Below are 25,965 nucleotides of genomic sequence, written 5' to 3' on the forward strand. Positions count from 1 at the left end.
AAAATGATTAGGAGGGATTGGCCCGGTCGGTTTCATGTATATGTTACACTTTTTTTGAATCTCTTCCGATATGGAGGAGATGTGGAAGAATATTCGCATTAATGAATAAATTAATTTTTCCTTTTCATCTATACCCTATTTCAGACTATCTCAGCAATACATAAATAGATATTTATGTTCTGATGCATCATTTAATTCTCTCTTTTTCATTGCTTAAATTCAAATAACATAATAATTCAATGCCTTGAAATCATCTTGAATGGTTCCACCGAAATCTTAGAAAATCAAAAAGTAACTATCGATGGGGACAAAAAAAAAAGACCAGCAAGGAAGGCAATAATAAACCAATAAACTCGTCCCTCGTTTTTCTCTTCTGTAATCGAGAACCGGGAGCGCCGCTTTTTGACTGCTTCACGCATCCATAAAAGCTGCCTGTTTTGTCCATTTCTCAGTGTCTTTCTCTCTCTGTGTCACTCTGTCACTCTTTCACTGCTCCTCGCTTAGATTCGAGAGGGAGGGCAGAGAGCGAGGGAGGGAGTGACCTTTAGGCGAAAGGCTCGATAACCCACCATTTCTCTTGACCTCTGAAGCGAGGGGGAGGAAGAGAGAGAGCGGAATGGAGAAGGCATTGACGAAAGTGAGCAGCTTGAAGCTCGGGAACTCTTGGATTTCGAAGAGAGCCAAGACGGAGCTCTCCAACATCACCGAAGACATCACCGTGAGTTTCTTTTCTTGTTGCCCTGAAAAGCTGCGTTTTTTTTTTTTTTTTTTTTTTTTCTGGAGTGATATTTCCGGTAATGTGGCTTGAATGTGATGTCCGCGAGTCCCCTCGCTCCTTCACGATTGACGCCTTTCTGCGAGTGGGATGAAAATTGTGACCGGGTGCGACGCCAGATCTGTGGATTTGAGGGGAAATGTGTGGGAATGTTTGTTTCCGGAGGGGACATTGTGAATGTTTGTTTCCGGTCGGCAATGTGGCCGGATCTTTTAATGGGTAATTTTCACCCGATGCATTCGAAACGCGAGGATTGCGTGGCGAGATTACAGGGAAAGATGGCAGCTTTTAGCTGTCCGTTTGATGGGAGGGATCGAAATTTGTGGTGAAGGTAGTGAAAGTGGCTTCTGTATTCTGGGTGCATGGGACAGCGGCTTTTCAGTCAACTCTTCGGGGTGACCGCTGCTGGCCGTTCTGTGGCGATGGTTGTGAGCTTTGATCTTGGAATAGCTCCTAACAGGGTTGTGATCGTCTAGCCTATACACTGCTTAGTGGAATAAGACTTGGTTTTTCGTCGTACAATAGCTTCCAGTTTGCAATTCAGCACTAGTTTGGCTTCTAGTGTGCAACCCGACACTAATTTGATAATTCTAAATTGCACAGTTTGCTTTCAAGAGCACTGTAGGCTAAGTTTGCCGTTGCCCATCGAAGAACATAACTGTCAAGATTAGTGTACTTCCTTTGGTTCATTAGATGATAATTGATAAAGATTGGAACCTTCTCCACCTTATAAAATCAAGTTAATTCCCCATCCTTTCTCACTAGCCACATGCTAGTTGACTCTCAGGACACTTGATGACATTTCTACATTCAGCGACTGCTCGTTTCTTGCCCTAAGAATAGCTTCTCTAACATGAATGAGTCTTATGATATTTGCAAAGGAGCCATATGGTATTTGCACCTCGGAAAATATCTTTCAGGTCGACAATGACATGGTTAAGTACCTTAAACTAGAATGCTTAAGACATATGGCACCGTTGAAATAATGTGAAAACAAAGTTGGTCAAATGCTTGCAGGGAGTTAATTTACCGGTGTGTATTGATAAATTAACTGAAAGAATCTCCTATTTTGGTACTCGTGGGCTGCGATCATGAACTGGTACAGTAACATAGCAAACCCAAGAGATTTGGGTAAGCGATGAGAACTTTGCTTAACAATCTGAATGTTGTTGGTTGAGCACTTGTTATATTTCAGGAGCTTGATGACATATTTGTGCTGGGCTTTCTTAAGTCAATGTTACTCTAAAGGACTATCAGTTTTTTCTAACTGGTTTTATGGAGCGCAAATTTTGGTTTAAAAGCTGATGTGTAGGAGAAGATATTATGTATGTTATGTGGATAGTGTTACCCAAGCATAATGTTTTATTTATTATCTTGCAAGCCTTCCAGATGGTTTGATGCTGCCAAAAAACTAAAACCTTTCTTTTTTATTTTTATTTTTTCCAGTAAGTAATAAGACATCCTTCTGGTAAAAAAAGTAACAATATTAAAACTCCCTGGATTTTGTCTTATCGCAGTATGTCTCCAATGCTGTTGAAGAGAAGGCAAAATGGATTTTCAACAAGCTGAAAGGTATGGAACATTTACTCTTTACACTTATAGAAACAATCCAGATTTTGTATTCCAAGTTGCCCCATTGGTAGATACTTATGTATTGCAATAAAAAAAACATAGTTACAAATGGATATGTTTCCATAGCTCTGGTAACTATCTTTACTGTGCACTAATTACCATAGATTTTCCAGCATTTGAAGAGATAAGATGAATGGGTTTTTTTAAGAATTGCTGAAGAGAATTTTCTGCTGGATCTTCTTAGCTATCTTTCCTTTTCACACTATTTGGCATCTGTAATTGTATCGTTGTTAATTCCATTAAGTTCTCATATTGCAAGAACTGTTAGATTGATGTTTTGCATCTTGATTTACTTCCCACATAGGAATCAGCCGGTGCTCTGTCTCAGTTTCAGAAGCTACTCCTTTGCATTAATAAAGTTCATTTTGCTTTCTGGGGGTCTATGAAATATGTCAGTATATGTGTTGTAACGTGAAAAAAGATTAATATAAACCATTTAGGAAAGTCGTTTTAAATAATTAATCCGTTTCTTTATGTTGATCAATTGTTATTTCCTCATTTCTAGGAAAGCCACAGAAAACCTTGCCAGAGCTTCTTCGAGAGTACAACTTACCGCCGGGGCTTTTCCCCCAGAACATAACTTGTTATGAATTTGATGAAGCAAAGGCCAAGCTGATTGTCTACTTGCCCTCTGCTTGTGAGGTTACCTTCAAGGACTCTTCTGGAATTAGGTATGCAAATCGTGTGAAAGCAATTCTGACAAGAGGGAAGCTCACTAATATAGAGGGAATGAAGACTAAAGTCCTGGTATGGGTGAAGGTGACGAGCGTGACAATCGAGGGCTACAAGTCCGACAAAGTATGGTTCATGGCTGGCGTGAAGAAGTCGAGGCCAAAGGATGCCTATGAAATGCCCCGTGACGCTGTCAGAGTGGAAGAATTTTGATCTCTGCGAAAGGAAAGCAGCATCTCCTATTAATTTTAGACAGTGACGCATAGGTGTCTATATATTTGCATTGTTCGAAGACCAAACTTGCAGCCTCTGCCATTTGATTTTGTTTATAGTTATTAGATGCCGCATCCGGGAATGGATAATTCTCAATTTACTGCTTTATGCAATTTATGAACGTTGAATCTAAGCAATCTGGTAAGGCATTTGTAGTAACTTCTCGCGAGACCTGTGGAGAAGTACAATCCCTGATGGGAAGTAGTGCACTTCAGCATTATCCTGCTCTGCTCTCTTCAGTTTGCGTAATGAAGAATGAACGAATCATTATGAGTTTAGTGGGTAAAATGCATGAATACCAGCGAAAGAAAAACATATTCTCGTGACTTGGTAAATGCTCAAGGAGAAGGTTTGAAAACTATTCTCTCTCCTTGACATCGGTTTATCAGACTACTGCTTTGGATGGATGATGAAAACTTGAACTTTTCTAGACGACAACCTGGTGTTCTTCGTCCACGTTTTTGGTTTTACATCTGCGCCCTCTTTTCTTTAGGCATGCTCGAATTTGAAAGTGCATCCTCATGAAAATTTGTCATTTCCATTCTCACAAAGCCGTGCTCGTTTTGGTTGGTGCCTTATTTGGTCCGTCAGAGGAAAATTTCATGAGCTCGGAAAAGTTACCTACCTACGAAGAGTTCCCTCAAAAATGAAAAGTAGTAGACTGCAAAGGATTCTGCAAGTTTTGGGTTAATTCGATACCAAAGGAACGACAGTTAAATAAGAAAATTTCACACGATCGGACTGTTATATGGACAAAGGGTTAAATCTATGTCCATCATCCAAGTGCATCACAGTTGCCAGACAAATATCACCTTTGAGTTTTTAGTCTGTAATGAAACCGAGACATTGCTAAATTCTACTCGTTTAAATGCCATGCATGCAACTATTTTAATCCTTAGGACATTTTTCCCATATAATAACTGAATATGCCGTTCAATGACAATAGTGTCATCAGTTAACTACCGGATATTACCATTTATGAAGAATTTGCCATTCTTCCTCTCCAACTCGTTGAGATATAACATGAATCTACCAGGAACTACCAGAGAAAAATCGTCAATCGCCATCAAAGATATTTCACTTATTTACAGAAATGCAAGGTCTTTATCACCAGTTAATTGTCCAAACTTAAAGTCGATAAAAACTCTCTGTAAATAAAATAGAAGAAAAGAAAATCATTACAACTACCACATTAACAAACTTTGTTTCCCCTTGATTCAGCCTCAGAATCATGCAGCATTTTCGTCCGGAATAAAGAAATCAAACCTGACATCTACTGAACCAGACCTCTCCCCGGTGTCTTTGTACTCAATATTCGTTATCGCGCCAATTTCGTCCTCATCTAGATATTCTGGCTTCACCCTTCTCACAGGTACTGTGACAGAATATACAGTTCCAAGGTCCGCATCAGTAGATACGGTTAGCTGGACTTTATCCTGTGACTCGATTTCCACAAAGTCTGATAGAGCATCAACAATGTTGGTGACAATCTTCTGCTTTGCTTCATCGCTAACTGCACATCTATCAGAGAAGAGAATCATTTTGAGTCGCTGCTTGGCAATCCTTGCATTGGAGCTCCTTCTAGTCATCCGAGAAGGAAATATTATCTTCCAAGCTAAGTTTAAACGATCAAAGAAGCTCATGTTAATGGCATTCAGAAGAAAACTCTCTGCTTCTCGGCTAAAAGAACTTGGAGACAGCTGATGATCTCCTGTAGAACCGGAAAGCCGTTTTGATGAACCACGTATGTTGCTACTCTCCAGCACTATGCAGGGCCACTTCGATGAATTCTCACGAATTTCAGATCCTCCATTCAAGGAACCAGAAAACTTTACCTAAGAAAATAACAAAAGATTGCATTCAACATTTCAGTTTTTCCAAGACAATTGCAGGTCCTCAATCCCTCAGAAAACAAAACTGGAGCTGTATCTTCAACTTCATAAAAAATTCAACAAAAAAAGTACATGGTGATATCATGTTATCCGGTATAAAAGATATTTACACAATATAAAGATTAGACAGAACATCTAATATTTCTTCTTTGAGGCTTCATTATAACATTATATAGTGGCCTGGTTAAGTTTGTTCCGTAAGAAATAGGAGAATGTCATTCTCACGGAAAGATGGCCACTGTCAAAAAATTGAGGAAGCCCAATAAGAAAAGATACAACTATGTATCAGAAAACATTGATCAGCTCTTTGACAAAAATTTGCACTTAAACTAAAAGAAGAGGAGATCCTCTGACCTTAATTACCTAAAATTGCATAACTGGATAATGCAATTAATTTTTCAAGAACCTGTATACATATTATTACCCACAAAGTCTTAAGCATGCCGCTAATAACTCAAATAAAGGCATACAATAGATTAGCTCTTCTCCACACCCAGGGACTTATTAACATTACCAATCGGGAAAACAAATAGCATGCGGTACTAGTAAACGACTCATTTATTTCCTTCTTTAGACAATCAATCAACAGAAAGACAGACACGTTTTCATGCCATTGACACCACTTACAAACCATCCTGTCCCCACCACCAATAGCCACACAAGGAGTATAATTATGATAAATGTTTTCCTCAGTTAATTAACATGCACAGATCATGTTTGTACTACCAGTCAACCTATCTAACTAACAGAAAGAGGGACAAAAGGGGAGTTTGCTAGCTTGCTTATGAGCTGGCCTTGACTTGTAATTTTCTTCTACTGAAGCCTTCGACACAAGTCAATCAAGGCCCAGAAAAGAGAAACTTAGGAAGCATCCAAAAAGTGAGACATGCAACTAGGAAATCAAAGACTACTCAATGCATTAAAAAGGATCAGTGCAAAAGAACACTTAGTCAACGAATGTGGTTAAGTGGCATCCAGAAACAAGGGCAAAACCAAGGTTCACCCGAAAGATTGGCATGGGGAGTCGGGAAGGATAAGATGACAAAGTTAAGTTCCCAAATTCTACAAACAGAAAAGACATATTTAGAGCAGATGAAAGTCTATTCCTGAAGACAGTTTGGCGGAAGGTATAAAATCTGATTAACGGAGGAATGAAATGACCCTACAGCCTACAAAAACCTCTTGTAATTAACTATCCAGCTAAAATAAGGGAACAGACACACTATGGTTTTTGACAAGTTCCAAACCTGAAATGAAAAACAGACGAGTGCCCGCAATTCCCGACCTAAACCTAAACTGCTACGACCCTAATTCACAATCCTAAAAGCCCGAAACTCCGAATCAACACGAGACCTGGATACTATCACAGCACCAAAAAGTTCAGAAATATCAAGAACTACCGATCATACAGCTCGAATATAAAACCACACGCTCCAGTTGAAAAAAGCTCACACAATGAGGAGGAAAAGAAAGACCGAACAAATCAACCGCAGCATTCCGCACAGCTACACCCAAAACCCTCAAAATGGCTGGCGGATTCTCAGTCAAAACCCCCAATTCACCAGTTGCATCATCGCTCACCCAATCGATTCTAGCATCTATTAAACATGCCGCGGCGCTGCGAACTAAATTCCATCGCGGAGACGAGAAATGCACGAAATTTCAGCTCGACATTTGGCGGGAATGAGCTGAAACGGGCGCCAGAGAAGGGCAAAGATGGTACCTTTGAGGTGGAGAAGGGAAGAGAGGTTCGAACGGGGTGGGCATGGTAAGAGGCGAGAGTAGCAGACACCTTCAGATCCCCAGCAATCGCCATTTTCTCTCGACTCGCTTCTCTCTCTTCCTTTCTTCCTTCCTTCTTCTTCTTCTTCTTCGGTTTTTGCTTCACTGTTCACTTCCTAGCGCATCCGGGAGACGGAACAGCGAGCTCACCTGAAACGTGGTACTTCTCCAGGCCCAATCGAAGCCCATGGAGCTGACTGGCCCGGCCCATGGATTCCTCGCAACCTAGACTTGCCTCATCTGCCATTATGACCATGAGTAGGGGCGTTCTATGATTCGATTCGGTTCGCTTCGGTTGCTTTCGATTCTTTTCTTCTTCTTCTTTTTGTCTTGTGGGGCACGTTGCACTTTGGGACAGAAATTTCATGTGTAACCAAGGAGATCTCGGGGTTCACGCACATTGACCTCACTATTTTCGATTTAAAAGGTTATATCTGAAGTCATATTCGTCATTTCATGAGTGACAATCCTATTTAGTAATTGATATGTTTGAACATGATTAATTTACATACTTATGTAGAGATTATTGAGGCAAAGGTCTAGAGACTTCATGCCTCGTTCTTTTTATAAAACAATGATACATTTATCCCCCCACTCTCTTTTTCACTTCCTGATCCTTTGATGTGATTTGAATGTTTGATGAATTGATTGATGGTGAGTAGCGTGACAATGTAGAGCTGGATCTTCTAGAAGAAAGCCACGTACCTCTGCACCATCCTCTTGGCAAAGGTGTGTGCACAAGAGAAATGATTGACTAGAGACAACTAAGGTGAGAGACCAAGTCCAAAAACAAGCCATTGTCATCCACAGGAGATTTTCAAGACATAATAATGGGATGAGAAGGTGGTCAAAATGACCAAGCATGTCTTAAATTTCTAGAGATTTAGGATTTCACGAGTACTCCAAAAATTTATAGGAGCAATATGGACAGTTTATGTATAAAATGGGGTTTCTCCCTCTTATTTGCATTGTCTCACAAATTCAACACAATAAAAGAAATAGAGTATTTTCAGCAAGAGTAAGTGATAAATGGAGAGAAGAATTAAACTAGTTATATTAGGTTTATACTTTAAGTTGTACGACATTCTTTATCTTAACGGCAAATTAAGGATTCCATGTATCGAGTGGGTAATTCACGATGCTTGTGTTTGCGCTCTAACTTATAATTAGCTTACCATTTTTCTGGTTCAGCAGAAAAAAGAAAAGAAAAGAAAAAAACGTCTTCCTTATTCGGCGCGTACGACGCTGGAACGAGGGGGGAACCTGGTCAGGAATCGGCGGCATAGCCAAACACAAAACGGCAGAAGCAGAGCAGAGAAGAGAACCGAACAAGAACCAACCTCGGCACGAAGCAGAGAACTAGGACAGCGGCGCTTCTGTCGGGGGTTCGCCTCCGAATCCGTGAATGGGGAGATGGAGAGCCGCCTCCCGTCTCCTCGTCCTCGCCCCCGTCGCTAATTCGTCCCCTAAGCCCCGCTTCTCCTCCTCCGCCGCCTCCGCCGCCGCCGCCGCCGTCTGTTCTCGTCCTCTTCGTCCCCCTCTCCCTCCAGCTCCGTCGCGGCTCGCGGTCTTAGCCGACTCGATCTTCGCCCGGCCTCTCTCCGCCGTCGCGGCGAGGGCCTACTTCGACGGCGACGAACCGGGCCGCTCCTGCCCGTCGCCCATCAGGGACGGGGACGAATCGGAGAACATTCCCATCAAGTCCTACTTTCTTTCCACAAGGTCTGTTCAAGCTCAGCCCTGTTCTTTTTTTTTTTCTTTTTAATGGGTGTCGATTCGTGGCTAGATTGTTTTGGGATTTTATTTCCGTTGACGAGGCCACTGAGTTTAGTTCAGTGCTTGCTTTTCTGTGTGGTTGCTGGTGGTTTTCTCAGATTCGTGGTTTTGGCAGTATCGATTTGAAGAGCCTGCAAGCGGAGAACTTGGGCAATGTTCTCCCTCCCACCTCTCGCTCCTCCAATTATATCGCCCTTAAATTTTCTGCTCTCCCTTCGGACATTAGAGTAAGATTGGCTCATTTACTTTTTTTTGGTTGGACTTTATACGGTATCTGGAGTTTTGTGGCATGTAGTTGGTGGTGATAATATTCAACTTGATATAAGGCAGTCCGTATATTATTGCTGGGTAGTCAGCGTCACGCTGCAACTCTACAAGTATAGGAGAAATGACACAGGACGCGGTCTTATATACATAACCACCGTTTACCCGTTAACAAAATAAATATCCGTCTTTATATCTCATCAAAATTCAACTCCCAATTCTGTGAGAAGGGTGGTGGACAGAAATGAGCTTCTTGACCTCTCATTTGTTCGAGTTTGCCCAAGAATTGGTTCCTGGTCCTGGTCAGAGACCACTGTGTTCGTGCCAATTGATACAGCCCCGGAGAGCAGCTCTGGCTAAAGCTCAAGCAGTTTCTTGAAAACTCTGCCTCTAGCTGAAGAACCTGAAAGAAAATGAGATGAATGGTATGAGTTGAGATAGTTAGTTGTATGTTATGTCTGAAATAGTCCTTGTTGGGTTTGGATTGTTATTATGGAGACGTTTTTTTTCAGTGAAATTTAGAATTCTGATCCTATTACCAGCTTGCTGTTTAACAAATATATAGATAGATACATATGTCGACAAGGCTGATGTCGGTCATGTGTTTGAGGCCACATCCTTCTGATAGGAGGATGGCCATGTCATTTCCCCTCTACTTGTAGAGTTGGGGTGGGACAGTCAGCGTCTCAGCTTGTGATTATAATTCTCAGGCAAAGTCACTTCACTCTGTCGTGATATCATGGGATTTGCATTAATTTGATTTTTGAGACTTAAGTACACGTGTTTAAGCTGGCAAAACATTTACTAAGGCTTAGCCAGGACTATGCACATCGTCTTAGTTTTAGTTTATTAACGCTTTCTTTTCTAAAGTACAGGACTTGATTTCACTTCCACAAGCTCTTAATGATGACAGGGCTTACTGATGTCTTCTAATTCATGGATGGATGAGTGATTTCTGTTGCTCAGGACACTGCAAAATAAGTCACAACACTATGGGCTTTTATTGAACTACATATCAAGATGAATTACATATTAGATTGATATAAATGTTTAACTTAATTTTCTTTTCTTAGTTCATGATTGTGCTCATATATTCTGTGATGATGATAATGACAAGATGACATTTTTAGGGTCTCGGAGCCAAAGAGAGAGCAAGTCACTGCCGCTACATGGTCGTATTTCAATATGGATCTGTCATACTATTCAACATTGACGATCACGACATTGAAACTTATTTGAAAATTGTGAGAAGGCATGCCAGTGGATTGCTTCCACAGACATGTAAAGATGGTAAGTCTTTCTGTTAATAGATCATTTCTATTTCAGGATACTTTAAGCTGGTGAAATGAACTCTTTTCTACTTGTGCTCCGTGATGTGTTTTCTCTCAGCACGTGCATAACTACGTGCTTGCAAAAGCTACTTAAACTTCTAGACTGTCTTTATCAGTTCAGGTCCAGTGGTTAATTCAGTTTCCAACTTTTCATAGCCACTTGAAATTTGCATGTAAATGAGAACAAGTGTCCTCTCCGACTGAATTATCTACTGATGTAGAGGAATATTTTGCGACCCTGACGTCCAGTTTCCTAGGGCCTCACAGTCCATCTAAATATAGGAGAGATGTTGTATGGTTACATGGTCAAATGTTTTTGAATTGCCCAGTACCTTCATGCGTGTCATGTTGTTAGGCAGGTGTTTTTACCACCAGTTATCATTATCTAGGGGTAGATGCTAGAACTATGCTCAAACATGTGATTGATCTCCTTTGAATTGTCCAATTTTATTTCCAGATTATGCTGTGAAAGAACAGCCGCTGTTAGACGAGGATATGGAGGGGGGCCCTGATTATATTGTTCTCAAATCCTTGGATACCGATGGTATCCGAATTATTGGAAGTGTTCTTGGTCAAAGTATTGCTTTGGATTATTTTGTTTCACAGGTAAATCTTTTTCTGAGCTTTATGAGGACTCATCCCGGGAAGATTGTTCTGGTTGTTTGCCAAAGGCAGTTGCTGGCTTCTTTCGCTGCTGCATGGCTCGTATATATCTTCTACATGCAAATCTTGCAAAATTATGGCATATAAATTTTGTAGATGCATAGCAGTTTCTCACCTGCATCTAATAGAACAGTGATGATCAATTCATTTTTTGCTTGTGGGATTCACTTGTTGCCCACACCTATTATGGTTGGTTTTATCAGTAAACTTCATTGAGGCAGTTAATATACAAGGCTAAACGCATAAGTCTCTGGCTTAGATTGATGGCATGGTCGAGGAGTTTGCTTATATCAATCGGAAGATGGAGACCACAGGAACCTTTACAATGGATAGGAAGAAGCTCCTTCAACTTGTTGGGAAGGCTAATTCAAATCTAGCCGATGTAATTCTCAAAGTTGGTCTTTTTGAGAGGTAAAAATCTATATTAGCTCATTGTTTGTCAAATGCCATCAAGATGCTTGGATGTTCTTTCTGTTAAGTATGTGAGAATAGCTAGGTGACATGAGCAAACTAGCGTATTGAGAATTCTATAAAGCAGCTTGTCTAGGAGAATAGCTTCGCGAGTCACTCTACTTTGCGGTTGTCTTTCCAGTTTCTGTGGTCTGTGTACCTCTACAGGTTAGGAAATTTAAGATCTCTGTATCCTGCGATTAAGTTGGTCATTAAGGACAACCTTTTGCCTTGATTTTTTAACCCAACAGAACTATAGGTTTGGCTAGCAATCTTCATTCTATTGTCATATGCAGATCAGAAATTGCTTGGAGGGAAGCAAAATATGCTCAGATATATGAGTACCTGAGGGAGGAGTATGAGGTCACTCAACGTTTTGGTAATTTGAATTTCAAGCTAAAGTTTGTGGAGGTATTATCTCTTCCTCAATGCTTTTATCCTTTCATCTTTTCTTAAGGATTCTCAGTGTATGGCCCATAGGTTGGGTTTTTCCATACGTACTTCTAGTCATTTCTTTGTGAAACTTAATCCGAATTTGGTGATGAATTTCCTTATTGCAGCACAACATTCATTTTCTTCAAGAAGTCCTACAGAACAACAGGTCTAATTTGTTGGAGTGGTGCATCATCTTCCTATTAAGCATTGAGAATGTCATATCGCTCTATGAGATTCTTAAAGACTCAATTCAAGTCCCTATATGATCGGACAAGCAGTTGGGAGAAACTGGACGAATGTTGTTGTCAAACATCAATGATTAAAATATACTGCACAATCAACCATTCTTTATTCATTAGATAGCAGTCCAGCAACAGAGAGAAATGTAGAGACTGCCATTTTCTTCCATTTTCTAGGTCATGGCCTAGTCTGTCTTTGCAAATAAGGAAGATGATGTAATTTTGATGTCTTAATTCTTACTTCTCAGCCGTTACCTACTTTGTTATGCCTTGGCAAGTCTGTTAATGCAATTGCTCGCTGTCAATTGCCATTGACGTTATGCTGCTAGTTTGAAACTTCTCTCATGGGCAGCCAACAGCCTTAGTTGAACCGCATTTTATCATGGGAAGGAAAATAAATCTCTTGTAGTAACATGGGGGTCCAGTTCAAATGGTCGAACTAATTACTTATCAATAAGTCGGGCCGCATCTTTGAGGAGCTCTTTATTGATTGCTGAGCAATTTGTCACCCTTACATGAATCAAAGAGTCAACAATATTGATAGTTGGCTTCGTTTGCTTCGACAAATTAAACTGGAATTTGAAGGGAAAAAAACTCGTTTCTCATCAAGCTCTTCCGCTTTTCTTATTCCTGTCTTCACCGAAGGGAGAAAAGATGCAGTCTCGTCTCAAACATCCAGATAAAATCAAGCAGAAATGTTTGACTAATGTATGCATCCAAGTCCATTAAGTTGGTTGACGGATTGCAAAATCTCGTCCTACAAATCAACCCTTGGCCACGCCTACCCAGCAAACCGAATGGCCGTTCCAAGCCAGTCATCAGGTATGTTTCCTTTCAACTCCCCGCTCAGTGCCCTAATTGAGTGGGTCGTTGCCGCCTGAATCCACGAAAAGAAAATCTAAAATTGTTGATCTCTGGAAAGTCTGGTAAGTTAAAAGAGCAAACTTGAAAAAGTAACCTGCACAATGTAAACATCAATGCCAAGCTTTGCAATAATTGCAGCTTCCGAAATCTTGGTTTCCATTCCCCCAGTCGTATCATGAGCAGCTGCTGTCATTTTAACTGTTCACAAAAATTGACACAAAGTGAATTGTATGTTGAAAGGTTAGTTACGAAATGGTCCAAGCCCAGATCAACTCACGTAGACCCAAACAAAGAGATAGTGACGGGCTTCATTCAAATATATAAAGCGGAAAACTCACATGAAGTCAGAATGAAATCAGGCATTAAAAGAGCATGAACATGTGCTTATGCCCTAATTGTCTCTTCAACTAACCATGATTGTCCTCAAGAGGTGGTTTCACAACAGACCAACTCCCATCTTCTCTCACAGCTGTTGCATTAAAAAAATTATGTTAAGGGTTGCAGTTCTGAAAGTTTGATCTATTAAAAATGTCCAATTTTAGTCCGCAACTCTAAAGTGAATGCTCACCAATCTCCTTTAGAAGCACGGCATCAGGTTCTGTGGGAGGACGGTCATATACCCCAGATACATCTGTCTTGACATTAATAGGATCACATGCTTAAGATTTCCAACTTAAAATGAGATATTAGGGGCTCAATACTCATCTCTATGCCTGGTAGCAATAGCCAATCAGTTGATGTTTACCTCCAGTATCAGCCTAGAGTTGAGGTTTGAAATTAGAAGCTTGTGCAGTGGCTAAACATTCAGGCATTTAAATGATGCAAATGGTGTTACATTAGTGGACACGATAAAGCTTATGTAGTTAAGTTTGCACATGTTTGGAGTGACTAATAAGAATGCCAAATATAAGGGCAAAAAAAAAACCATGTAAGGAGAAATGCAAGTCATTATCAAATACGCATGGTGGATACAAGGAAAACCACATAATCGGGCTTCAAATGCTCTGCCAGATGACGTATGATAACATCTCCACTCAAAATAGTGCAGCCCTGGTAAAACAGAGAACATGGTACCACATTATGAGTCATAGTTGGAAAGGTGTACAGGATTACAGCTTAAAGATGAGATAAGCAACCTGTAACTCGTCAAGCACTGCATCTCCATGAAGGACCTGGAATGCATGCCAACCAAACAAGTTTTTAGCTCATTTATATCCAAGCAATTATGTAATAGTCATGTCTGCCATAGCCAGGCATAATGAAGTAAAGCTTGGTAGCAAAATGATGTTAACAATACTAATGTAGCTGTTACATCCCAGTCAAGCAAAAACCATAAATGCAACATAGATGCAGTCTTACTATTTCTCTGCTTTGATAATTGCCCTAAATCAAGATAATGCGACTAAGTCATGCTAAACATGATTTCATGATGAGAAGGTCTTTTTATTTGATTTCTTAAACAGTTCATTGCTGAAGGTAATGTCGACTTATCAGAACTTTAGACTTTCCTTTTTTTATTTTTAGATTTGATTATTTTAATTATAAAACAACTCAAGTGTTTCAAACTATACAACCATTAACATTTAATGTTCCTCTTAGTTGCGAAACATTTTCAAATGCAGCTGTTCATTTTTGGTGGAAAAGTCATTAATAAAAGTCAAAACCTCCACTAAACAGACACTTTTCCTTTCCCATCAGTAAGAATAATGGAAGTGACTATCATGGATTGTTTTAAGAAAAGGAAAGCTTATTCTTTTTTTCAATGACTGTTCATTTCAAGTGATTCTGACATCCAAAAAAAATTTCTTGCATGAAGTGGACAATAAATAAAACTGAAGAAAGCATGTCTTTGCCACATCATGACATAATATTTTGCTTTTCACAAGAAAAATCATATAGAAGAATTCACCACAACAATCTGTTGCTCTGGAGGACAAGAATTTGTGAACTTACAGGGATGAAACCTGAATCAAGAGCCTTAGCTACTGTGGACAAATTGGCTGAGGCAATCTGAAAACATTGACAGCTGAGGATCAGAAAGGAGCTAAGAACACCTTAAAAGGAATAAATAAAAACCAGAGAAAAGTTCGCTCATATGCTGAATAGGTTTCATGAAGCAGTCAAGTGATCTCTCTATATGTTGGTACAAAAAAATATAGTATCTTAAGGTGCCTCTGACATTCTTTCCACGCGTCGACCATCCACATGAAAAGGGAGAAAGTCCAAGAGAAGGGAGGCCCTCTGCAGCAAATAAAACTCCCCATCAGCATTATCTTTATCTTGAGATCAAGCCCAGAAACTGAGCTTCTTATCACTTCCAAGATCAATCTGTTAATTGATTAGTTCGGATGCAAAGTGCGGCACGGGTTTGATGATTGGCAGAATACACGGTGGTCAGTGTAAAAGTAAAAGTAGAATTCATTAACAAATGAGCCTCATTAATTGAACATGTCAAAACAACTCAATGGACATGTATTTAGTTCAGATAAAAAGAATATCAGCCTCTCAAGTTTATGCTTGATTAACATAGAAATTCATGAATGGCTGCATAGTTTTGGTGGGCTCCTAGCTAAATTTAGCACCCATTTTGGGCACTGTAACCTTAACCAAACACATTAACTGACAGGTATCTTCTGGGAAGTCAGTTTTTGAGACATGAGTTTTGCTCCAGTTGGAAGAAAAGAAGCAACACGCACAGACAATAGAACAACCGTGCAGTAAAAGTTGGACACTAAATGTGAATCACTACCTCTTGCCAGAGCTCTAACAACTTCAAGATTGAGTGTGCTCACCTGCATGTTTGAAAAATAAAAGTAGTTATAAAAAGAAATACACAATATGGCCAGGAAAAAGGAAACAAAGTATCTAATTTCCACTAAAGACTCCATGGAGCAAAGACAGAAGATTGCATCTCCAATATGAACAGCACATTTGATGCCTGCCGGAAAATCAGAACCATCTTGAAATCTCAACAAATAATGAATAGCGACTTGTAATTCATTATATTTGATAACTCTAATAATGGTGGAAGTAACATTTAAGCTGTCATCCAGCGTCATCCAGCATTATTGTTTAGTTGGTGACAACGATGTAATGCTCCTTAAAAGTTCATAAAGCTTTTAGCATTGGATGACTGGAATAGCTTTGGTTAGCATGTTAGTCCAACCAACAACACTCAGGTCAGTCAAACTATTTTTAAAGACAAATGATAATGAAAAAAGAGATGGTGACCCTTTTCCTGTTGCTAGCACACTATCATGTCAAGGTGATAGACCATGTTTGGAAGCATAAATTAGTTTTCTCGGTCAATAAGAAAGTAAAGTCTCCAAATAGGGAGGGATGACAAATGGGAAATCACGAGTATGTAAACAGGAGGGCGAACAAAGGAGGTTCATTGATCTTTAGAATACTTAAGCTGTCCTTCTCCAGGAACTGAGCTATCATATGGTAAGCAAAGTCACTTCTAATTGTCCACCAATTCTCATTCGCTCTTCTTGAGAACTGAGCCATCATATTTCTCACAGGATGACTTCCAACTACTCAGATAAGCACCCCAAGATTTCAACAAGTGACAAAAAAAAGATCACGTCCCAGAACGTCCAAAAAACCCCATGTTACATTGGATGTTTCACATCTTATCTTTCTTCTTTTCTTATTCTGTTTGTTTAGGGTTCCCAAGTAGAAGAAGTAATTTATTGAGGTCATACTTATTAATATGAATTACTTATATCAACGATCATTTAGATATGTATTAATGTTACAGAGCCATTTTCAGAAATTAAAGGCACCTGCAATAATTATAGCAGCTAGACATGCAGAGACACTGTCAATGGATAGACATCCCAAAGGAAGAGAGAAAAATGAAGCGATCAAAGAAACAAAAGACTGAATCTCACTGAAATACGCGTAGCAACAAAACCAGCCTTGACTATAGGTCGTTCCAAGCCTCCTTTATGAACCCCAGATTGGCTAGCCTGAAAATGCCCGAAAGAACCTGAATTCCACATCGACAATTCAATTACTCACAAAACCACAATAACCAATAAAATAATTGAACTTGATCTTTAAGGAGGGATTTAGTTTGCTCCTCCCCATATGTTGGAAACTAAAGGTCACAAATTTAGCAGCACTTGCCCTTCCTCGTGGAAAAGATTGTAATCACTGTGCAATAGCTCAAGCCTTATAAAGTAACAGCAGACCCAAAATTTAGCAATCCATAACTGACCTGCTCCATGGACGACAATGAAACTGCTAGACTCCAACAACTCTTGGTAATTATCCACGTTGACAGATATCCCCAACTTTCCATTTCTCTTGCTCCAATCCATCCCTGGGACCTTTGACGAAGAAGAACCCGAGATCATCACTTGCCTAAGCTGTGTTGCCACCATCTCAAGATGAGTCTCGTTGATCTTCTCTAAATCATTTTTGCACGTGATAGCCGCCCCTCCTGTGCCATGGACATGGCATATCATCATATATTTCTTGAAGTCAAATAAGAATCAAACAAGACACCACCATCTCAACTTTAAATCAGTATCCCCCGCAATTGCAACACCCGTGCTTACTAAAAGAAATCATCCACTGCTCTCCCCAGTATCAAGAAACTAACAGTAGTTTTTTTTTTTTTTTTTTTTTTTAATATATAACTAACAGTAGTTCAAAGAAGCAGAACATTATCCTTTTGCACTTGTTACTGGTCTATGCACGTGTGGCTTCACGAAGAACAGAGGTGAACCCATTGACTACCCAGCAAAAAGAAATGCAAATCTTGACACAAGAAAACTGATTGAGACCAATAGACGAACACGAGGTCAGCGTGACCTGGAAGAACGGGTCAGCTACCGCAAGAAGATTCACGCATTGGGTTTGGGAAGCGACCCATAATACACAAGAAAAACGGACAAAAAAGACAAGAAAGAAAACTGGAAAAGATGAGACGAGAGAAAAGGAGAGACCAAGTTTGACGATGCACCGGAGCGGTTTGACGAGGCTGGGGTGCTCTGATCGCTGTTGCTCCATCACCGTGCTCGTGGGTCTTCTTCGAGCTCTTTGCTTGCTTGCTTTCTTTATTAAAGACTCTCTCTTTGCTCTTCTCCGAGCTCTCCGCGTCCTTCCCTTCAATGAAGACGCACCCTTTACTGAAGAAGAAAAGTTCCCAACTTTATTGGTCCTTTGCAGTTAAAAAATGGAAAACGAACGTGCTGACAGCTTTATCAAGATCCGGGTTCGCTTGAATCGAGTTGGGTGCAATGACAAATCATGCAAGTTCCATCTTTGACACAAGGGTGACGTGATCGACGGCTGTGGTTACCTGGGATTCCCGCATGCTGTAAGATCATTAAATGGACGCCGAACCTCGGAGGAGATGCTGACCCTCGTGGACAATGTTCCGCACATGAAGAAGCTAGAGAAGAGCTGAAGCCTCGAGCTTTCCAATTCCGGGAGATTCGATTCGATTCGATTCGATATGATATGCTGAACTTCTTGTGGAGGAGGAGAGAGAGAGCGAGAGAGATGGAAAATAAGAGATTTTGAAATTCTCCCACACAGTGCTTATTCTACTTATTTTTCTTTAGTCATCCACCCACGTCCAACTTTAATGTCGCATTTATTTCGATTACGAAATCGTGCTCGGTAACTTGTATGATTAGGTAGCTCCCAAATGTCAATGAGATAGTTTATCTCTTATCCCACGTTTGATATGATTTTCCCAATCGGAGATATTCAGATTAGTTTACATGATTTAATTGTCTCGTCTGAATAAAATAATTTTTTATATTGAAATATCCTAAATTGGTGGATGATAATGAGATTCATTCTTTTAATATACATGTGATATTCCTCTATTTACTATTTTAAATTTATGTTGAAATCATATTTCATTTTTTTTAATCATCCAGTCACTTTCAACTTTAATATCACTTCTATTTTGATTGGGAAATCGTGTTTGGTAACGTGTATGATTATGTAGATCCCAAATAAGATAGTTTATCTCTTATCTAGCGTTTGATATGATTTCTCCAATAAGTCAATAAGAGATGTTTAGATTGGTTTATATGATTTAATCGTCTCACTTGAAAAAAAAAAATCATGTTGAAATATCCTGCATTAGGTGACGATAATGGAATTCATTCTTTTAATATACACGCAATATCCCTATATCTATTAATTTAAATTTTTTGCTGGACTTTTATATGCCATTAAAACCAAGTTTCTACCTCTTGTCTTTCTCCATTAGTCAAATTTCATGTGTTACTCATTATATGAATATTTCTTGTCACTTGACTGCAATTGGTTTATATACTTTTTATATGCACATGTCTTGCTCTATTTATCATTTTAATTTTTGGTTTTAACTTTTCTAATCGCATGTTGTGTGAATTAAAAAAAAAATCAAAAACGAAAGAGGCCCAAGTTAAGTGAGGGAGTGGCTTCTCACGCAAGCGACCTGCCGATCGCTGCTCTCAGGCTATTAGTCCCCTTGGCAATGGTGCCCTTAGATTTGTGGATCTTTGAAATAGATCACAAGATGAGCATGATCTCAATGGCGGCCATGGACTTTAGTCGACCACCACCACAAGACAATCACTTTCTAAAGCGACGATAATCACGGGCACAACGGTCTTTCATCGTAATTATACATTCTTTCTCTCTCCACATTAGGTATGAATGCGGCGATTATCACAATGTGATTGTATGGACTTTGGTAGATACCCACGTTAGAAAAAAATGATTAACAAGTCCTTATTAAAAATGCACAAAAATATTGAATGAAATAGTCTATATCGATGCACATGAATATTATCTGAGTTTGAAATCTTATTCTATCTAAAATGAAATCCGATTAGATGATCCGAACTGCAACACGCAACTTTGAGAGCAATTTCCCGAAAAAAATTTTCCTTTTTTTTTTTTTGGGGGGGGCAACTCACGTCAACGAAAGAAAAAGAGGTAAAATTGTGGACAGATGTCGTGTCCAATACCGGCAGTAACGCCGTCATTTTATAACATCCCGTCGAAATCTTAGCTGTCCAAACCAAGGTGCCCCCTTTTGTCAACGTGTTCCCCAAAATTCTCAAAAACAATTCATTTATCGAACATTGAAAAATCGATAAAACGGAAAGGCAAAAGGAAAAAGAGGAAAAAAAAACCAAAAAACACATGGTCTCTCCCTAGAGAGAGAGAGAGAGAGAGAGAGACTTGCAGTTGCAGGTGAAATGGTGGCGTGGACTTTCTTGTACTGATTTCCGTAGTTCAGATCCTGAGACGCTCCCCAAGACAGACAGAAAAGACAGCGACCCATTAACCCAGACGCAGACAAACTTCGACTTCCACCTTTGGAAGAGGAGGAAGATCACCAGAGAAACGTGGGTTGGAGGGAGAGGGAGACAAGAGACTTTCTTGATTTTCTTGATTTTCTTGATTTTCTGTTCGCCGAGTATGGCCACGGACGAAAAACCGCCGCCGCAGCAGCCGCCGCCGCCGCCGTCGTCGGCGTCGGCGTCGGCGTCGTCGGCGAAGCCTCCCGCGCGGCCCACCATCACTCTCCCCCCGCGCGCCTCCATCGACTCCTTCTTCTCCAACGGCCCCGCGGCCGCCTCCGCCGGGGGGCTCGGCCTCAGCCTCGGCTTCAGCCCCGGCCCGATGACCCTCGTCTCCAGCTTCTTCTCCGACTCCGAAGAGTACAAGTCCTTCTCCCAGCTTCTCGCCGGCGCCATGGCCTCTCCCGCAGCTCAACGCCCGCCCCCCGCCGCCGGGGAGCCCGCTCCGCTCCCGCTCCCCCGGCCGCGGCCGGCGAGGGGGAGTTCCGGTTCAAGCAGAACCGGCCCGAGGGTTTGGTAATTTCGCCGCCGCCTCCCCTGTCGCCGCTCTTCGCGGTGCCTCCCGGGCTTAGCCCCACCACGTTGCTCGACTCGCCGGGGTTTTTCTCGCCGGTAACTGCTACAAGCTCATATATACTGCTTTGAAAATGGTTCTTTCCAGTTTCAATCTGTCACTGTTATTGATGTCAAGAGAATCCGGATTTTGAGGGCATGAGTGCCATTCAGCGATTAGTTGAGTTGTTTGCTTCTGCTTAAATCAAGCTTTATCGAGGAATCATGAGTAGAGAAGAGTTTCATATTGTGCTGAACTTGGAATGACATAATAAACTAAACTGAGTAAGGAAAAACTGTTTCTGGAGTGGAGATTTGCCAAGAGAGATAATTAGTATCGAATGAAATGCTTCAGGATTGCTGTAGGACCTGTTGTAAAAGGAGGAAGGTTGCTGCTCAACTTTGAAATTATAAGCTTGAGGTGCCAAATTTTTCCAGAGAAAACTTCGGTTTGTTAGGTCGGGGCTTCATGAAGTGTCATAATTGTATCGTGATTGTTATTGAGTTCTGACTTGCTTTTATCAAAAGGAGCGACTCAGAAGTTGGTCCATACTGTTCTTTTGTTGGTAATTGCTTAATGATTGCCAAGTTACCAACTTTAAGTATACTTTGCCAAATTCTCCTTTTTTAGCTCCATGAGATATTTTCATAATGCCGAGAAAATGATTTCTGATTATGATTAGATCCAACACAATGTTATCTGAAACGGCTTCTCTATCTATTCGTTTTTAACATCTATTTCTTTAATAGGAAATATGAGTAGCAGAATCCTCCAAAGCACAAGCTGTACAATACTCTCCATGAATGAATTTGTCAGGGCTAGCGATGTTATTTACTGTGTAATTGTCTGTCTGTCTGTTTGTGCTGGGGAATTGTCACTTCCTACTCAAAACTCCTGTGAATTCTAAACTTCACTTTCTTGATCATTATCCATATAAAGCTCGAACCTGAAAATTCTCTAGTGAATGGTGGTGCTTTTATGGACAAAAGAAATCTCCTCTTTTTTCCTGTTTACTTCTTTTTGTGACGTTATGTTTTTCTTTATGGAAACTAAAGTTTCCCTTGGATGGACGATTCCAAAAAACCTGAGCAAAGAAAGAAAGTAATTTGGCACGGAACTAACTATTACGTTGTTATGACTTTTTCTCCTGGTAGGGGATCTTATAATTGCAAGTATTGTTATGTATTTGTGTTAATTTCCTCTGTTCTTATCTCTGGCGGTAAAACTCATGCCTTGATTGCTTATGTTGAATTGTATGTAAGTTGAACCCCAATTTCAATCATTTGAAGATTTCTAGATAAATTTTAGATTTTGAGCTTAATCTTTATTTGGAGATCTCTAGATTCATGTTTCAAGCGGTAATATTTATTTGCGGTGTTTATGAGATGTGTAGGGGCCTTTTGGGATGTCACATCAACAAGCCCTGGCACAGGTTACTGCTCAGGCTGCACAAGCCCAGTCCTATTTGCAGATGCACTTTGAATATTCAAACTCAGCATCTGCAGCGCCTGCAACGTCTCTGGCACAGCCAATCTTCCAGCAGGTGCCATCTTTACCAGATGAGAAAGTTGCAGTGACTGAATCGTCTGAGCTATCTCAGTCTGATCTGAGAGCACAACCTCCCTTGCAAGTAGATAAACCAGCTGATGATGGGTATAATTGGAGAAAATATGGGCAGAAACAGGTTAAGGGTAGTGAATTCCCAAGGAGTTACTACAAATGCACACATCCTGACTGCCCTGTCAGGAAAAAGGTTGAGCGTTCTCTTGACGGCCATATAACAGAAATAATCTATAAGGGACAGCACAACCATCAACGTCCTCTAAATAAGCGCACAAAAGATGCTGGAACTGCTGGTGGTGGTGATTCGCATGTTCAGGAGCATCCGCAATTTATGTCACATGTTCAGAGTGGTGAACCTTCTAATTTAATGTTTAAAAAGGAGCAGGAATCTAGCCAATTAACTCCTGAGCATTTGTCCGGTACAAGTGACAGTGAAGAAGTTGGAAATTCTGAGTATGGAGCAGAGGAAGGATGTGAAGGTGAACCTGAACCCAAAAGACGGTATAATCTCAACAGGGTCATTGTCTTCTGATGCTTGTACAGTTTAAGTCCTTATCTATTCTAATACACAATGAATTTATTCTATGCAGCAACACAGAAATTAGGGTTGTGGAGTCTGCTGCTTCACTCAAGGCTGTAAGTGAACCCAAAATAATTGTGCAAACAACCAGTGAAGTTGATCTTCTGGACGATGGCTACAGATGGCGGAAATATGGGCAGAAAGTAGTCAAAGGGAATCCTTATCCAAGGTGATTATACGCTCCTTGTTAATGGTTAGAAGCTGGATGCTATAATCAGAAACCTAAGATTCTGATTCTGAGAATGTAAAGCAACAATCTGGCTTGGGTTTTTGTTGGTCGTCCTTCAATGATATGTTGATGAAGATGGTAGCTCGAACCTTGAAAGAAACAATCTAATCTGATTCAACTATCTAGCTTTGGCATAACAGAATTGCTCACTATGCTATTAATTGGAGCTGTCCGTGATATATTTATGCTTTGTTGTGATAGTTTCAGGACCTCAATTTCCAATTGATATGGTCTAAAATTGTCTGCACTTATCAGCATTTTGAAAAGGTTTATTGTTTATGTGAAATACTGAATTTCAACAAGTAGATGATGCAAAGAGTGCATTCAGCATTCATGTATCTACTTAGTGAGCCTGAAGAAGGAAAATCTGCATTTTCACTGGTAGAAGGCTTATGCAGTACATTGGCTTTTTGTTAATTCTATAAGAGCATTCATGCCTTCTCTTTTACATGTTTATGTTATATGCATATCAATAATGATGATATGAACATATGCCACTGCACTAGTATGCATATATTGAACTTTAATATTGATCTTTTGTCTTTGAGTAATGAAAATAACTTATGGATTGTTCTATTTTAATGCATATAACAGTTGTTTGTCATACGGTTTTGATTGAAGCCATACAAAAGCACCATTACTATTTTACTAATCGCATCTTTAGATTGGTAATGTATTAAAAAATGACAATTACATTGAGGGTAATATTACATTTATGTGATTTTTAGATATTTTCCATGCATATTACTTTTTATCTAACTTGCATACATAAGTTCTGTCTCCTGCCCAAATGCAAATCAGTGTCCATATTTCATTGAAAAGTTTGTCTCTTAATAATAGAACATAAGCACTTAAAGGACAAAGTGTAGTAGTAATCCCTCTTATGATAATCTTTTGGACTCATACTCCATAAGATATTAACAATTCAAGATTCATCAACTGCAGATTTAATCAAGCTCATTAGATAGGCCAGAGAATTATTTAATAGGTAAAGCTTGCATGTATTGTTAGTACTGCTGCTACTGCATGTTTTAAATACCACGCCGTTGCTGGTGTAAGTGTTAGCACAAAAACTCAGCTTTGATTTTGGCGTTACAGATTGCTGTATCATTTGCCTTTTAGCATCTATTATCCACATTTTTCCATAATCACCTTCTTTTATCATTTCTCGCTCACTGCCAGCACTTCAGAAGCGCAATTGCATCCACTGAAATACGAGAGAAAAAGAAACATTGAGAACAATATATCATCGCGACTGGCATAGATTTGTTCTCATTTTGAACCTCTTGTGAGCTAAAGTTCCATGAATATTGCAGGATTTTAATTGAATTAAGATTTCTGAGGTTTAAGTGAGTAGATAAGATACTGTGCTGTTTTAGATGAAAATCAGGGGGACAATAAGCAACCAGATTTACTGTTTGTAATATAGTATGTTGAAAAGATGGTGTTCTTCTGTATTTCAAGTCGATCGGCATTATTGTTGTGGATGCTATAATACCGTCTTTACTTTTTAAATGTGCAGGAGCTATTACAAGTGCACAACTCCTGGATGCAATGTTCGTAAACATGTAGAGAGGGCTTCAACTGACCCCAAAGCTGTCATTACGACGTATGAGGGTAAACACAATCATGATGTACCGGCTGCCAGAACCAGCAGCCACAGTATTGCCAACTCTAACATACCACAGGTTAGGCCACATCAAACACAAGACAATAGGCGCACCTCAAGTGGCAAAACAGATTTTGTGAATAGGCCGATAGCACGCCTACTTTTGAAAGAAGAGCAGACAACATAAACTTTACTGGTTTTGGGAATATGATGGAGCATGAACCGTAGACAACAAAGTGCATCAATGGGAAAAAAGAAAAAAGAAGACGTAACATATGCTTTTTCAGCGATCAGGGCCAATTTGGTGTCTGCATTCTGTGGCCATTGTTTTGTTCAAGGCTGAGTGCTCTGCTCGATGATATAGACCAGAAAGAGGGACAAATGGAAAGGAGCCTGTATAGGAGCGAGCTTGTGATGTGTTGTTGTATGGGTTACTGCCGAGTCGGAGCATGTTGTATTTAAATTTCTTTTCCTATCCTGCATTCTTTTGTACATGAAGATACACTAGTGATGCTTTAAAGAATACATAATATTGTACTTTATAATACTACTATTTGTGTGCTTGTTCTTCCCATCCCAATGGAAGTTCTCTGGACAGGTTGATGCATGCTTACTTTGAACAAGTGCTGTTGTCTTAGACTATTTGCCTTCAAATGGGGAATGATATACTTTGTCATGCACTAGGAATGCGTGGATGCAACGACTTTTTGAAAGAGCTTTTTGTCAGCTGTGTTGTCCTTCAAGCACTAAGTACCACAATGTAGGAATTATTTTCAGGACACCGAAAATGAGAGAAGTTCGATAGTTACCCACACCACCCGTTATTGGAACGTGCAAAACATCTCACTTTACATTTCCAGAACAGAATATAGCTTTTGCTTCTCTAACTCCTACTTTTGTGGACTGCAACTTACATGGGAATAGGATTTGAATGAAACAATGCCTGCCATTCAATTTCAGATAGGTATGCAAGGTATCGACTAGTAGAGACTCAGGATTGACACGTGAAGATTTTAAATTCTGTGTCTTGCCAATTGGTTGATTGTGCGGAAGTATAG

At 40.0% G+C, this 25,965-nt stretch overlaps 5 protein-coding genes across 7 annotated transcripts; 3 read left to right on the forward strand and 2 right to left on the reverse strand.

Moving 5' to 3' along the window:
- Positions 1-403: 403 nt before the first annotated feature.
- On the forward strand, positions 404-3,625 carry LOC104433415 (uncharacterized protein At5g01610). Its single transcript, XM_010046155.3, has 3 exons — positions 404-718; positions 2,293-2,347; positions 2,913-3,625. Exons 1-3 carry the CDS (start codon positions 617-619, stop codon positions 3,290-3,292), a joined length of 537 nt encoding a protein of 178 aa, XP_010044457.1. The 5' UTR covers positions 404-616; the 3' UTR covers positions 3,293-3,625.
- A 776-nt stretch (positions 3,626-4,401) lies between these two features.
- LOC104433416 (cell division topological specificity factor homolog, chloroplastic) lies at positions 4,402-7,145 on the reverse strand. The gene is made up of 2 exons (XM_010046156.3): positions 6,968-7,145; positions 4,402-5,187 (listed from the first exon to the last, which is right to left on the reverse strand). Exons 1-2 carry the CDS (start codon positions 7,058-7,060, stop codon positions 4,582-4,584), a joined length of 699 nt encoding a protein of 232 aa, XP_010044458.2. The 5' UTR covers positions 7,061-7,145; the 3' UTR covers positions 4,402-4,581.
- Positions 7,146-8,231: 1,086 nt separating this feature from the next.
- Positions 8,232-12,499, forward strand: LOC104433417 (hypothetical protein). The gene is made up of 7 exons (XM_010046157.3): positions 8,232-8,748; positions 8,918-9,029; positions 10,197-10,356; positions 10,855-11,003; positions 11,320-11,471; positions 11,807-11,921; positions 12,071-12,499. Exons 1-7 carry the CDS (start codon positions 8,432-8,434, stop codon positions 12,209-12,211), a joined length of 1,146 nt encoding a protein of 381 aa, XP_010044459.2. The 5' UTR covers positions 8,232-8,431; the 3' UTR covers positions 12,212-12,499.
- A 153-nt stretch (positions 12,500-12,652) lies between these two features.
- LOC104433419 (isopentenyl phosphate kinase) lies at positions 12,653-18,614 on the reverse strand. 3 transcript variants are annotated; one of them, XM_010046159.3, is made up of 13 exons: positions 18,363-18,613; positions 18,007-18,166; positions 17,274-17,498; positions 16,945-17,042; positions 15,798-15,840; positions 15,228-15,289; positions 15,002-15,058; positions 14,185-14,220; positions 14,021-14,098; positions 13,617-13,683; positions 13,461-13,517; positions 13,143-13,246; positions 12,653-13,061 (listed from the first exon to the last, which is right to left on the reverse strand). In XM_010046159.3, exons 1-13 carry the CDS (start codon positions 18,375-18,377, stop codon positions 12,966-12,968), a joined length of 1,098 nt encoding a protein of 365 aa, XP_010044461.2. In that variant the 5' UTR covers positions 18,378-18,613; the 3' UTR covers positions 12,653-12,965. The 3 variants fall into 3 exon arrangements, 2 of the variants coding, with proteins under 2 accessions (XP_010044461.2, XP_010044460.2); XM_010046158.3 differs by having other exon boundaries at positions 18,007-18,189; positions 18,363-18,612; XR_723505.3 differs by having other exon boundaries at positions 13,043-13,061; positions 13,387-13,517; positions 18,007-18,189; positions 18,363-18,614.
- Positions 18,615-20,190: 1,576 nt separating this feature from the next.
- Positions 20,191-25,475, forward strand: LOC104433420 (probable WRKY transcription factor 4). The gene is given in 5 exon segments (XM_010046160.3): positions 20,191-20,819; positions 20,822-20,985; positions 22,320-22,990; positions 23,080-23,238; positions 24,821-25,475. Coding segments are annotated over 5 exon segments (1,596 nt in total). The 5' UTR covers positions 20,191-20,491; the 3' UTR covers positions 25,095-25,475.
- The last annotated feature ends 490 nt before the right edge of the window (positions 25,476-25,965 follow it).

This window comes from Eucalyptus grandis, chromosome 2, assembly GCF_016545825.1.
Source record: "Eucalyptus grandis isolate ANBG69807.140 chromosome 2, ASM1654582v1, whole genome shotgun sequence".
Classification (NCBI taxonomy): Eukaryota; Viridiplantae; Streptophyta; class Magnoliopsida; order Myrtales; family Myrtaceae; genus Eucalyptus; species Eucalyptus grandis.